The sequence below is a fragment of the Rhinolophus hipposideros genome, assembly GCF_964194185.1.
Source record: "Rhinolophus hipposideros genome assembly, chromosome: 25".
Taxonomy (NCBI): Eukaryota; Metazoa; Chordata; class Mammalia; order Chiroptera; family Rhinolophidae; genus Rhinolophus; species Rhinolophus hipposideros.
The window spans coordinates 7592174-7606824 of record NC_138071.1 but is presented as its reverse complement, the minus strand read 5'-3'; the positions used below and the strand labels follow the sequence as shown (position 1 = coordinate 7606824).

Genomic DNA, 14651 nt, shown 5'->3' with positions numbered 1-14651 from the left:
TCTGGACACCGTGGGGAATTTATCTGCAGCTCCGTAAACATCCTCAGTAGGAAGGGATTAGCTGTCCGGTGCCCACTCCAAGTCCTCCACAGCAGTACTTAAACGCGCATGTGCACATGTGCCCAATCTCTTGCGCATCTTGTTAAAATGCAGATTCTGATTCAGTGTGTCTGGGGTTGGGCCTGAAAGTCTGAATTTGTAAAAAACTCCCCTGTGATGCAGATGCTGCTGGTCCCCAAGAACCACACCTCAAGGAGCAAGGCTTTTGTCCTTGCTTTTTGTTCTTGTTGGAATTGGAAGCAGAACCAACCAGCATGGCATACGAATCCCACTTCTTAAACCAGCCATCACAGGCTGAAAATTGAGAGGGCGATTGTTCTTGCTTCTGGTTTTGCAAGATTGAGTAACCTGCCCTGCAACACCTGTGAGATCAAGAGCTGTAGCCTTTTTGTCTTTGTAAGCCATAAGATGGTGGCAACCAGACCAGGATGAGTAAATCCGAAGCTGGAATAGTTTCACATAGTGTTAATGGACCTGCCACTATGTCACATACTTGAGTTAACGAAAGCTCAAATTTATCTTCATTTCTATACAATTTCAATGTGCATTTTAAAACTCAGGAAATACAGGGATGGCCTGTTAGCTCAGTTGGTTAGAGTGTGGTGCTGACAACACCAAGGTTGCCGGTTCGATCCCCGCACGGGCAACTGTGAGCTGTGCCCTCCTCAAAAAACAAAACAAAACAAAAAACACCTCAAGAAATACATACCCAGTCACCCACCATCTTGTTTTAGTTCTTTGTAATCAACTATTGGGCATGTCTTCCTACATATCTCTACGTAAGGAATTGGTTACTAACTTTTCTGACATTCATTTCCTAATTTGTAAATCATGTTCATAAAGTATGTGATACATTGAGTTAATTTAAGAATAAATTATATATACTTCATGTGAAAAAAAAAAAGAAAGAAAGACCTATAGCTTTTTATTTTTCATTTGGCAGTTTTAATAGACTTTTCCCCATCTATTTCTACTATACTCTCTCCCCTTCTTTACCACACAAGGATTTTAGGGAAAAGAAAAATAAATCTTAATTGGGGAAACACTGGGAATCTATGTAATTTTGTCCTGTTGTTCTGGAAATTGAAAATCAAACTGAGTGATGATGATGATGACGATGATGATGATGATGATTGATTATTGTTTAGTTAAAAAGTATTTTAAGTGTGAGGTGTAGACATGTCTAAGAGGAAATAATCCACAGCACATTTCAGATTACAAATACTCTGCCTTGTCTTCATCGCTGTACATCCAGTCCCCTTGATTTGCCATCTGTCGGGTGGTCCTTCCACGTGCTGAGGAAGCAGGATCCCCTGGTAGCTCTCCTGGGGTCGGCAGACAGACACGGGACCTTGTCGGTTTGTCATGCGTGTGGGGGGTCTGTAATGGGGAGGGCGTGTGGGGCCTGGTACGAATGAGTAAACTGCCCCTACAACTCATTTGAGGCCATGTTTAACTGGGTCATCTTTACTTCAAGTTTATCACACTTCTACTATGTAGATGGCATATCATCTAAATAAATGAACGCTTTCCTCCAGTTTCATGACAACTTCTGCGGGTATCTGATATGAGTGTTTGCCGTTCTTAGATGGTCATTTCTGCTATTACAAATATATGGATAAATATGGGTTTCTTTGGAAATTCCTGAAATCGGTGCACCCTTAACATTCATCAAATATGCTTATTATTTTCTAAAAATACAATACTATATTCATAGTTTTAAGCTCCCATTTCTCATCAGCAGATAAGAGGCATTGTTTTTCACCTGCGATTACTAAATATGGTAGCAATAGAGAGGGACTACCCTGATGAACTATGAAAAAAAAACTTAGAAAAGAAAGCTTAAAAAGTGGTCAGGAGACCTTGTGCACGCTTTGGGGAAATATGCAAAGTCAAAGAAACAGTGGAAGGCTCAGTGTTCTTTTTCTTTTTCGCTGCGCGTCTTGCAGACACCTTAGGTGTCTGACCCACGCACACCCTACAGGAGTTCTTGGCAAGTAGATGTTTGCATGCCCATGGCATTCAGATAGTCACGTTCAAGTGCTATTTTCTAAGTTGATGCCCTCAATTTTATACTGTGAAAGGCATTCCGGTTTTCTTTAACTTTTCCTAAGGAATAGTGGAGAGCCCTCCAACAAATGTTAGTGCTTTTTAAAAATAAGCTTTTATTTCGGGGCCAAAGCCGATGCACTTTTTTATAGTGTTGCTCAGCTGACAAAGACAGGTCAACTGTATGCTTCTTAAGGAATGCCTTCTGAGGAGAAGGGCCTGGAGGATTCCTGGTCGCACAACCCGCTGCAGACTGGAGCAGTGTCCCCTCACTAATCTGTTCCCAAGGAGAGCAATCACAGGCGGGGCCCTTGGGGAAGTGTAGGTGGAGTTTACTGCCCTTAGACTGCAGAGCAGCAGCAGTGCAGAAGGAGGCGTTTTTTTGCCCTTCTTTTACCTGAAGTCCCTGTAGGGTGACCAGATAATTTGTCATGGAAACCAGGACAATTTAAGTGAAGGGGATTTTGCTACTACTAATTATGCCAGGATATCAGAGGCTTAGGGCCTGGGCAGAGAAGGATGTATGGTCTCCCCATCGATAGGCAGCATAATGATCTATAAAACCTATTAGTCAGAACAGCTCCAGGGTGCTATTGATTGATTCAGCTCTAATTAATAGATGCTGAGCTTAAATGATACCCACAAGTAATCTTCAGAACTCATTTCAGCCAGCACTTACATTGCCCATTTTTCCACAGCATTCTCCAATAGTGTTCCTCGTTTGCTCGTTTTCCCCTGCTGCTCATGCCTAGTAGAAAGACCTGGGAAGGCACAACTGACCAGGAGCAGAGGGGAGCAGGCACGGGGACATGAAACAGACATGTTACTGGGGAGGGCTGACATTGGGCTGCCAGCCTCCAAATAATCAAGAATTGATTTACCTTTACATTTCAATAAATAACAATGGAATCCTTTTTTTTTCAAAGGGAATTTTAAAAGCACCTAGTCCAATTTCTCCATTTTTAAGAGTAAAAGAGGTGTGGGAAGTCTGAATTGCTTCTCTAAGTTCTCTGTAGAGACAGTACTGTAAGTTCCCAGTTTCTTTTCTGCATTTGCTCTTTCTTTTCTAACAGACTTGACATAAAAGGAAAAGTTCAGGTAGGTGGTTTTAGATATCTGTCAGCCTTGAACAGAAATGATTGGTGTCACTGTCATCTTGTATGAGACCATGTATTATGGGGGCAGACAGTTGAAGGATTTGGAAATCTGTTTTTTGACTGTGACCTTACCATGTGCTGGAAGCTACACATATATATTTCATAATAAATTTAGGGAATGTGCATACACATAAAATTCTGATTTAGAAAACAACTTGATTCAATACTTGTTTTTACATAATTAGATTCAAGCAAAACCAGAATATATCTCCAACACAGCAAATATCATACTTATAAATATTTGTTGAGAACTAGCATTTTCTGAATGTTTTGCAAGGAAGGATATGACAAATATCCTGCTAAGTAGTATATTAAATATATTTCTCTAAAGTAATATTTGTGTTATTTTCTAAATATTTCCTTGAACTACAAATAATATTTTGCAATGTGGAGACAATGTAGGAAGCTATAAAGCTAGTTATATATGATAACTACGGTACATTGCTCCTAATAATTTAATCATGATGAATGACAGTTGAAGAATTCCTTTCACCTGGAAAATTAGTAGAAAATACCATTATTAGTAAGGAGTCCTGGATTACTTGCATAATTAGTGCTCCTAGATTTAATAACGTCAGGATTAGTCATTGAAGTGACCTCATCTCATTTGAGCTTAGTTTCTCCCTATAAGTTGAACTATATTTGTTGTTACTGTTATTATTTCTCAACCCCAGTATATAAAATCACTCTTTGAGAATGAAACTGCTCAGGTGTTTAATGTGGCTGGAAATACTGTCATTAAAAAAAAGCAGTTTCTGCTCTAGAGTTGCTTGTTTACTATAAGATAAGGCTTTGGGTTGATATTATTTATTTGACTAATATTCTGTGTACAGCTACGATGCTTGGGTTACTACTGTGGGGAAAAAAACAAAAACAACAAAAAACCAAACAGTAGGGCTAAGTAGGATGCAAAGTTTGTAGCTGAAAGGACTTTTGAGAACACTTAAGCCAGCTTCTGACCTGATACATAAATCTCTGATCTTGTAATTCAGCAAGCATCTCTCCACTGGAAAACTTCCAGTGATGTAGAAAGCTTCATTCTTCTTAAAGCATCGTCTAATTTTGCTAAAGTTCTCTAATAGTTTATCTAGCAAGTTGAAATCATCTCCCTTTAATTTAATTATTTTTCTCATCACTCATCTAACATATATTGGGCCCCACTACTGGGCCTGGTTCTCTGCTGTGCAATGCGCTGTAAGCAGTGGTCTGTGTCCCTAGAGGAGGGAGACAGGAGGGTAAAATATAATAGGAAGCTATAGATACCTGATCTCTGAAGTCTATACAAGAGCGCTGACTGGGGAAGGGGAGTTGGGAGGACATCTTTACACTCTAGCTGGTATTTGAGCCTGTCTTTCAGGATAAGGTGTCCATGAAGACAGAACTATTGGGTCAGAATAGCATTCCTGGCAGAGGGAAGTACATGGGCAAAGACGTGGGGGCTTTGGGAGACCTGCATGGTACATACTGGAGAAGTGCAAGCAGGCTTTTTGTCATCCAGGTTTAGAATGGGAAGGAACTGGCAGGAAACAGATTAAAGAGTGATTGCCCAGGGACTGTGTGCCCTACTGAAGAGTTTAACCTTTATTTTCTAGGAGAGAGTTGGGGGAAGTAGATGTAAGAGTTGGGAAGGAGCCATGAGGGGCAGCATTTAGAACTTTATAAGCAGAAGAACTTGATCATTGTTTTATAAAGTAACTAACTGAAGGGTGAATTTGAGGTGGAATCTGATCTGGAGAGTTCTAATATAAGGTGATTAGAACTGCCTGGCGAGAGATTGAGGGCCTGAACTAGCCAGAAGTAGCAAGAAAGGGGGAGGAATTCACCAGACGTGTTGCAGGAACAATCTGTAGCACTTGAATGTAATTAGATGTTGGACTGAGGAAGAGGGAGAGGTTCAGGCTGCCTGCCAAGTTGCCAGTTTTCGTGATTGAAGCATTGATTATACCATTTATTGAGATAGGAAAAACAGGAGGAGGGACACACAGGTTACCAGAGAATGGCGATGAGTTTAGTTTTAGAGACGTTAAAATTGAGAATGGCCATGGAAGTCCAATAGGTAGCTGTGTTACAACACTTCCACCTTTATCCATTTGTTAGACCTTCCAATTCATGAAGTTTCCATTTTGAACTGATTTTAGAGGTGTCTTGTCTCATAAGCTAAGAAAGATTAAGAGAAAGCCCTGAGGTCAAAAGTGACTTAAGATAAAAATATTAGGTTGGTGCCAAAGTAATCGTGGTTTAAAGGGTTAAAAATAATTGTAAAAATCACAATTACTTTGGCACCAACCTAGTAGATAATATGTATAAGAATCCTACTCTGTTTTCTCATCACATAAATCCTCTATGAAGTTGAGCTTACTATTGTAACATCCTATATGTGAGGAAACAGGGCTTAGGAAAGAATAAATGACACAACCAAAGTTATATAGCTAAAAAGGAGCAGAGCTGGAATTCAAACCAAGGCTTTTTGATTCAGTGGCTTCTGGCTGTCCTTTTGGTCAAGACCATATGCCTTAAAATGACCTCTAAGATTGTGATCGGTCCCCTGCCTGGCTTTCTATTCTTACCACATGCCAGTTTCCCTTCTTTGAACGTACCATGATGCCTTCCACCCTGGGACCTTGGCTGTTCTTTCTGACTGGAATGTTCTTTTTAACCTCCTTCTCCCTGAAGAACTTGGTAATTATCCAGTTCCCAGCTCTCTTAGAGAAGTCCTTTTGACCCCATGGAACAGGTCAGTCACCCCAAATGGAGTTCTTGTAGCAACTTGTACTTTTTTCTTCCCAGTACTTACTACTGTTTGCAGTTATGCATTTATATGTCTGATGAGTTGATTCTATCTGTGTCCCCTTCATTTAGTAAATTTCACCGTAGAATAGAGATGGTGTGTTATTGCCCACCAGTGTTATCTCCATCGCGTTGCACAGTACCTGGCAAGCAGCTGCTGATCAATACATATGTTTTAGATGGAAGAATGACTTCAAAAGCCATGCTCTTAACCGTTCTATCACACTAGAAATCTTTTGGAAAATGTCATTTATAAGAAATACATTTTCTTTTTTGTTATATATAGAAGAACTGTGTATAATGACAACCACTGATAATATATTATACAAAATGCAGAATCTGATAATTTATTATTGACACTGTCTTAGAGGAATGATATTGAAAATTGGCTAAACAGCGTGGTAAAAATTAGAGGATGGAGAAACCAAGGTCAATTATTACTTTGAAGAATCAATCATAAAGAGAGGAGAGAATTATTGATAACTACAAGAGAATTTGAGGTACTTAAATAAAATAACACATTACTAGATCTCCCTGTCTCCATGAAACTTACAAGGTATTTAAAGACCCACAAATAGCCAAGCAGAGGGAGAACACATAGCCTCATATTTAATTAAGTAGTAGTCCATGGTTCCCTGCTAGCCCTGTGTGTTTCAATAGGTTCTATTATTATTTAGGGGCCAACACGTCAGGAGACAACTGCCATTGAAAAGGTAGTTTACTATGCTTACAGATCCCAAGAGAGTACATGCCTCATTACAGCGGGACAAGGGAAGCACTGGGGTCCATCACAAGCAGAGATGAGGGCCCTGGGCAAGTACTTTTATGGTGGCTTCCTGGAGAAAGAACAGGTGAGGCAGGGTAAGTGGGCTTTGGATTGGCTAGTTTGAATAATTTAACAGCCTCTGGAGTGTAGGGACTGTCTCTAGTTGTCTGATATCTGGACCTTGGGGTCATTAGGGCAGGTGTAGAGTGGCCTAGAGTGAGAGAACTCAGTAAAGGATGTGGCTGCGGGTGTGGGCTCCGATTGGTTGGTTTGTATTTGAAAATGAAAAGTGCATCCCTGGGAGAAGGACTCCCATAGGTGGCGGGAAGGCAGGTCAAGACAAGGTAACTCAGGCATGTTATCAGTTTGTCCAGACCAAGATGTGTCCAGCATAAGCAGGTGGAACAGATGTTAAAGCATTAAGTCTACAGAAGCTGGAAGCATGGGTAATACACTGCGTAATTTTATTAGGGTTACAATCTGTTCTTCATTCCCAACAGAAATGAGGCTACCAGTAACTGGTCTAATTCTCCTCTGAACCGTGATCCCAGGGTTTCTAACCTGTTTTAGGCCATCAATCCCTTAGCCTTTATTCACCAAAGATTATAGTTTAGACATTCCGACTGAGCCTAACCACTACAGACTACCTTCCCACCCTCTTTTTGTCTTTCTTTCCCTAAAGGAAGCCTGCATGCTGTCCAGGCTGGTCTCTTCACTGCCCCTGGAAATTCTCATGCTCATCCCTAAACTTGGAGGGCAGTTAGTGACTGAACCTAAAGCTCCAAAGACTGAAGGCCTGGATTTGAATCCTAGCTCTGCCACTTAGAGTCTGTAAGACCTTGAACAGGCTACGTTGCTTTTCTGTGCTTCATGGTCCTATTCCCAGTCTATAATTATCTGATTTATATATGTATTCCTTGTGTCTCACAAGAGGCTCCACAAAGGCTGCTGTCTTGCTTCTCTGATTCATTGCTGAGTCTCTGACACTAGCACAGAGAGTACAAGGCAGACAGTAGGTGTTGAGTAAATGTTTGCAACTGAATGAAGGCCGAATGAATCCACGAGCTGACCTTCCAAGCAGGTAGCCATACTTCGCTGTATCAGAGGTTACAGAGCTGTATATGTTTTGCTCGCCTTAGAGCCTTTATCCAGAAAGTATGTTTCATGGCCACTGCTTGAGTCAGTACAGACACATTCCTACCTTATTCATTAATTTATCACTTAAAGTTAGTCTGTAACACATAATGGTAATTAGTGTTCACTAAGGTACCAGAAATTATTACAAGTCAAATGAAATAGAATTACACTGTATTGTACTTAAGAAGGCAAGTATAAGGCACATTTTAGAAAAATGTTCGTCAAAATAGGAAAGACCTTCAGAACGGAGGGGTTGACCTTCAGCTTTTGGAAAAGCTTCCCAGGAAGACTCTTTTTGAACATGTTCTAGATAGTTACACTTTAAAAAAACAAACACAAACAAACAAACAAACTTGAATTACGAACAATGTAAAACACACAAAAGTAGAAAGCACGGCATAATTAATCTCCATTTGCCTATCACCCAGTTTCAATAGTTACCACCATAGCCTCCACTTCCCACCCAACCCCCATGCATCATGACTATTTACCAAACCATTCAGTATATATTTCTGAAAGATAAGGGTCTTTATAAAGAAACCTTAATACCATTGCCATATCTAAAATAATAAATAATAATTTTTTAATATTTTCAAATATCCAGTCATGTTAAAATGTCTCCAGTCAGTCATAAATGTCTCCTTGTGGTGGGTTTGTTTGAATCAGGATTCAGTGCAGGTCAACAGATTGCACTACGTAATCTCTTAAGTCTCTTAATTTATAATGGTTTCTCCTTTCTTTTTATTCCAGTTGCCAGGATTTTTATTTTTTAATTGAAGAAATGAGATCATTTGTCTCATAAAATTTCTCATATTCTTGATTTTGCTGATTGCATGCCCCTGGTGGCATTTAACAAGTTTAAAGCTATTCCCTATGTTTCCTATAAAGTGACGGATCTGGAACCTTGATTCAATTCAGGTTTGACTTTTAGGTAAAAATATTTCAAAGGTATCTCTGGGTACTTCTGACTGCATCACATCGGGAGACATTATATCTGGTTGTCCCTTTTTATGGTACTAAGACTGATTAGTGGGGGTCCGTCCGGTATTTTACGTCAGCCTGATCTCTCTATTCTAAAAGTCCCTGTCAGTCTTTCACGTGACACTAATTCTCAGCCCTGACTATACATTAGAACATCTATGGATCCTTTACATATTTCTGACACCTTGGCCCCTGTCCCAAGAATTGGTCCAAGGTGGATCTGGGCTCAGTCATTTTGTTAGAAGTCCTAGGTGACTTTGAGGTACAGACAGGACTGAGAACCACTGACCTGATAATTTTGGCAGCTATTGGGGATCTTTGCCTAGAAATTTATCATTTCAGAGGGGGTTGTTAAATCGTGATACTCTATCATGCTTTCTTCACATATTAGCAGAGATTCATCTATAAAAACTTTTATTAAGTGTTTGGTTCTTTAGTTTGTATAGGAAAGATAGGATAAATATTGGATTCTTATCAGTTTTCTGAATAATGAATATCCAAAGATGGCCAGTGAGGTGTTTTTTTTTTTTTTTTTTTTTTTTTTTACTGTTATTATGAATTAAGATATTTTAGCATTTTGGATGTTTGGAACCATTGCATTCATTAGTAGTAGTAATAGTAGTAGTAGTAGTAGTTGTTGTAGTAGTATTTTGATGCTCAAATTGTTCGAACTTTAGTCAATGGAAGCCCTTTCAAGTTAGCTCCTGTGACTTTTTTGACAACATCGGTAGTTTTGGCTTGCTTCCTTGCTTTTCTGTATGACATGTTTTAAGCTCATCTTGTACATTTGATAATTTAGTTGTTCTGGGGCCTCTTCATCATGTTCAATTCCTGTGCTAAACCAGAAATCTGCCATTTAATAGTATAGTTACTTGTGTCCTATTGGGTGACATTCTATTTGGTGGCTATGACATGATTAAAAGATGGAATGGCAGTTATTTATAGTAATAATAAATTTCAACAGGTGGTAAATGGTAATTAGGAGAAATCATAATGATTATGTAACAAAAATCCTTAATTATTTATTTTTATTTTATTATTTTACTATTAATGTGGTAGACACGCTGCATAAATACTTGGTAACCAAATTGTATTTTTTTCATTCCAGTTAATGTCCATCAGCGTGCTGGCAGTTTCCGCTTGGATGAGGGACTACCTAAATAATGTTCTGACCTTAACTGCAGAGACAAGGTAGGATCCACAATTAATGACTGATTTCTTTCATCAGGTTTCCTCAGGCGTTAGTTTCTAGGTAACTTTGCCCTCAGCTATTTAGATGGTAGTGCCCTTCTACAATCATTTAGAAAGTTTCCCCTGCCCCTGGCAACCTTTGTTACAGAGGCTTGCATTTTCCAGCATTCTCATTAAGGTGATGTGCCGCTGGTCCTAGGGAACATTCATTCCTGGGTATGGTAATTAGCCAGTCGCTAGTCCTGACAGTGTGTCCTAGGTGTCATGTTTGCGTATAAAGGACAGCATTGCTACTTTTGTCTGTAAAATTCACTGCCGACCTTCTTACTTTCATATTCCTGAGCTAAATGAAAACCAAACCCACCAATGCAATTTTCTTTCAAATTTTCAATTCAAATTTCAAAGGTTGATCCACTAACTTCACAAGAGGTAAATTACTTGACTTCTCCCATCCTCAATTTTTTTTTTTTTTTTTTTTTTTACCTCTGAATGGGGTAATATATACCCCTCTGAAATGTCCTAACGGTTAACTGAGATACATTTTTGTAAAGTCCTCAACACAGCAGAGTTTAGTAATGGTAATTTTTATTATTATTATTACTCTTACTATTATGGTTGTAGTTAGTGATATTTTTCATAGTTTTCTAGCAAAAATCATCTCTCTCTTTCCCTCTTTCTTTTAATGTAGACCAATTTCACTTTACATACCAATTGTTCACATCTTGAGAAGTGTCAATTGTCAGGGAGAAAGAAAATGCTATACATGGAGCCTCAGATCAGGAAAGAGGAGGGAGGACGGTCTTCTCAGCTGGAAAATAGCTAAGGGTCCAGTGTGGCTTCTTCAGACTGAGGCTTCAGAGCTAATAGGAGATCCACTTCTTATTAAGGAGCCCTATCTTATAATATATTTTAAATGAGTTGAGGTAGGAAAGACCCCTTGTATAAAAAGCTAAACAAAACAAAACAAAAATAAAACAAGCAAGCAAATTGGTGGTGATAGCACACTGATGTTGAAAATAGCAATATATTCATCGGTGTTGAGGCATGATGGCTTACAGGATTATTAACAGAAATCACAATTGTTCCTGGTACTATGTTTTGGGTGCCTTTTGATTCTATTTTATTTATAATGTGACACTATTGTTCTTCTTTCAGGGTAGAGGAGGCCGTCATCTTGACTTACTTTCCTGTGGTTCATCCGGTCATGATTGCTGTTTGCTGTTTCCTGATCATTGTGGGGATGTTAGGATACTGCGGAACAGTGAAAAGAAATCTGTTGCTTCTTGCATGGGTATGGTGTTTCTGCGTTCTCTTAAAATGGTGAAAAAGACTAACCAGTCATGTATTATTTTTTTCATCAGTGCCCAAGGTTATATGCTTAGGGAACTGTGATAGCAATACTCTAATCTGGGGTAATAGTTCCACACCCCCTGAGAAGGGAAGCATTCTTTTCCTGAGAGATGATTTCGATACAAGTATTTGCTTTATTGAAATGATGAGGTATGGAAATAGGTGCTCTATTTAATTGTTTCACTCAGACTGTGTGTTGACAATTTTATTTGGAAGGATGAGGGTTTTGTTTGTTTGTTTCTTTGGTGTGTGTGTGTGTGTGTGTGTGTGTGTGTGTCATGGACCTTATCACCACTCAAACAGGTCCCTCAAGACTACAATTGAGAAGTCATAATAGAACTGTGTTTCTTTCTCTTCGGTAATTAAACAAATCCACCATTTAACTCATATGGAAATTCAGATGGTGAGGTCTCAGGCAGACATTATAATTCTAGCACTGCCTTTACATAAAGTAGTGGATATAAGTGAGTGTCAGTTTCTATGATCTTAGTGTTCTGGTTTTGTTTGTTTGTTTGTTTGTTTTAACTCTGAAAGAGTTGGAGTAGATTGCTTCTTAAATTCCCTTCAGCACTCAAATTCTATGATTCCAAAATGACGATTAAACTTTTAATGAAAAAATTAGCAAACTCCCTTTTAATATTACAGATTTGAGTCAATTGAAAATACCGCTTATACATAAATTTTTGAAGCACATTGAGTGACAAAATATTGTATGTTAGTGAGGCCGCTAATATGTAATTGCAGACATATTAGACGTCCCTCCCCCTCCCCAAATTAACTTTTTTAGTGTTTCTTTGCAGTAGTTCTCAAGGTTAGCTGTGCATTAATTCCTTCTAGGGAATATAAAAATTTAACTGTGCGCTGATATGCTGGATCTCTGAACAGAAAAAAAAGCCCCGATGTGACAATACCATATGATTTCACTTATTTGTGAAAAGAGTGAAAGAGTAGAATAAATGAACAAACTAATCAGAAACAGTCTCAGAGATACAGATGTAAAACTGAGGGTTGATAGATGGGTGAGGGATGGGGATGAAAGAGAAGGTGAGGGGATTAGAAAGCACAATCGGTAACCACAACATTGCCACAGGGATATGAAGTCAGTTTGGGGAATATAATCAATAATGTTGTAAAGATTTTGTGGGGTATCTGATGGTCACTTGTCTTATTAGGGAGACCACTTCATGGACAGTGTGGGTGCCTGACCATGGCAGTGTACACCTGAAGCTGAAGCTGAGTAATAATGAATGTCAACTATAGTTTTATATGTGTGTGTATATATATAGATAGATAGATAGATAGATAGATAGATAGATATAGATATATAGAGATATTTGCAGGATGTGGAGTACAGCATAAGGAATAGAGTCAGTGGAACTGTAACAGCTATATACGATGTCAGAGGGGTAGTAGATTGGGGGAGAGGGGTTATCACTTTATGAGGGGTATAAATGTCTAATTATTACATTGTTTTGTACACCTGGAACTAATAATAATAATAATAATAATAATAATAATAATAAAGCCCTGATGTGTAGAATTTGCAGGTTTCTGTGGGGTAAATAGTCCCAGCATGGTGGATTTTAGGCTACCAGCGTGCTGTCACTGAATGCTGAGTGGGGGGAGAGAAGCATAAATTGGCTCTCAGGAGTCAGCTTCCACTCACCAGTGCTTGACTGGCTCCCATCCCAAGCCAATTAAAACAGAATGTTAGTGTGAAACTGAATTAAACCTTTGAATTTCACAGGAACAACCTGTGTTGATGTACTCCTTGGCTTCTGAGAGGATAAATCTTTAGGTCCATGATTAGAAAACAGAAGATGCTGCAGGAAATGAACCACACTCAGAGAAGGGGAACGTGTCTACTACTTTACCTTTCTCCACTTGGGTATGCAGGAAGACGTAGAATGGTGGAAGGGTTTTGAATCGTATTTTTCCATTTAAGATATTTGGGCAATAATTTCAACATAAACTAAAGAACTTAGGCTTTCTATGAAGCTTGCAGTTTAAAGGATAAGTAAGGTATTTTAAACTTAAAAATAACCCCAGAATCCTTTTTGAAACCACAATCTTACAATGATATTTCATTTAACCAAACAATTTGAGTATGACTACTAGATATTTGTCTCCCTTCCCACTCTGTGTATGACTCTGGATGGTCCCTAGACTAAGGGATGGGGTTGGGGTGTGATAACATGCATCATGGAACCCAAAGGCTTTTAGAAACACATTTTGAAAATTGTTTATGCATTCCATTATGCTGCTTGAATGCTAGTAAAGCAAGTCAACAAAGAACAAAGTAATTTGCTCTCTACTTGAGGCAGGATGAGTCAGAGAGACTTTGCATGAGAGGCTAGTGTGTGAGGCTGGAAAGGGTGTTATGATGCAAAGGTGACATTGAGGACTGAGGTTCTCAGGGCCACTACATTGTTCATTCATTCATTCATTCATTCTTTAAATACTTATTGAGAATATAGGCACTATTAGTTTTTGCCCAGAAACCAGTGTGTATGACAGACTGATAGAGCATTCTATTACTCTATGATAAGACCTCTAAGAGGGTTTACACTGGGTGCTCTGAAGGAAGAGGAGGAGCTCCAAACTCAGCCCCAAGGGGTCAGCACTTCCTTTAGGATGGTGACCCGTATAGAGTGATCCGGCTTTATCTCATTCCCACTTTGCTTGTTGGATGCACTCCTTTTCACAAAGCAACTTTTGGTGGCTCAATAGGATTCCTCAATCCAATCATGGCAAGTGTCTAGACCTTCCTCTGTCTAGACCCAACCAGCTTTTCCCTTGCTTACGCATGATCTGTGCTCTCGACTCCTAGTTACCTGTCATTCAACCAGTTTGCCTCTGATCTGCTTTTCAGGCAGTTTCTTCTCTGGCTTCCTTTCCATAGCCTCCTCTTCTAAACAATTGCCAAATCCTATAAGTTCTGGTTCTACAGTCTCAGGAGCCTATCCCCTCTTTACTACGTATTTGGAATGCCCAGGTTCAGTCTCTCCTGACTTTTTTTAAAAAATTAAATTTATTGGGGTGACATTGTTTAATAAAATTATATAGGTTTCAAGTGTACAGTACATCAATACATCATCTATGTATGAAATGATCCTCAACTTCACTGTCTACTAGGGAAATACAAATCAAAACCACGACGAGATACGACCTCA

The 14651-nt window shown here is 39.0% G+C and overlaps 1 protein-coding gene across 10 annotated transcripts in view; it reads left to right on the top strand.

The window, feature by feature from the left end:
• The window catches only part of TSPAN12 (tetraspanin 12), a 101251-nt gene that overhangs the window by 35939 nt on the left and 50661 nt on the right, over window positions 1-14651 (top strand). For all 10 annotated transcript variants that reach the window (XM_081038237.1, XM_081038236.1, XM_081038234.1 and 7 more), the window contains 2 exons: window positions 10046-10128; window positions 11284-11419. In XM_081038237.1, coding sequence (XP_080894363.1) covers window positions 10046-10128; window positions 11284-11419 — 219 coding nt within the window. The remainder of the gene's footprint in view (window positions 1-10045; window positions 10129-11283; window positions 11420-14651) is intronic.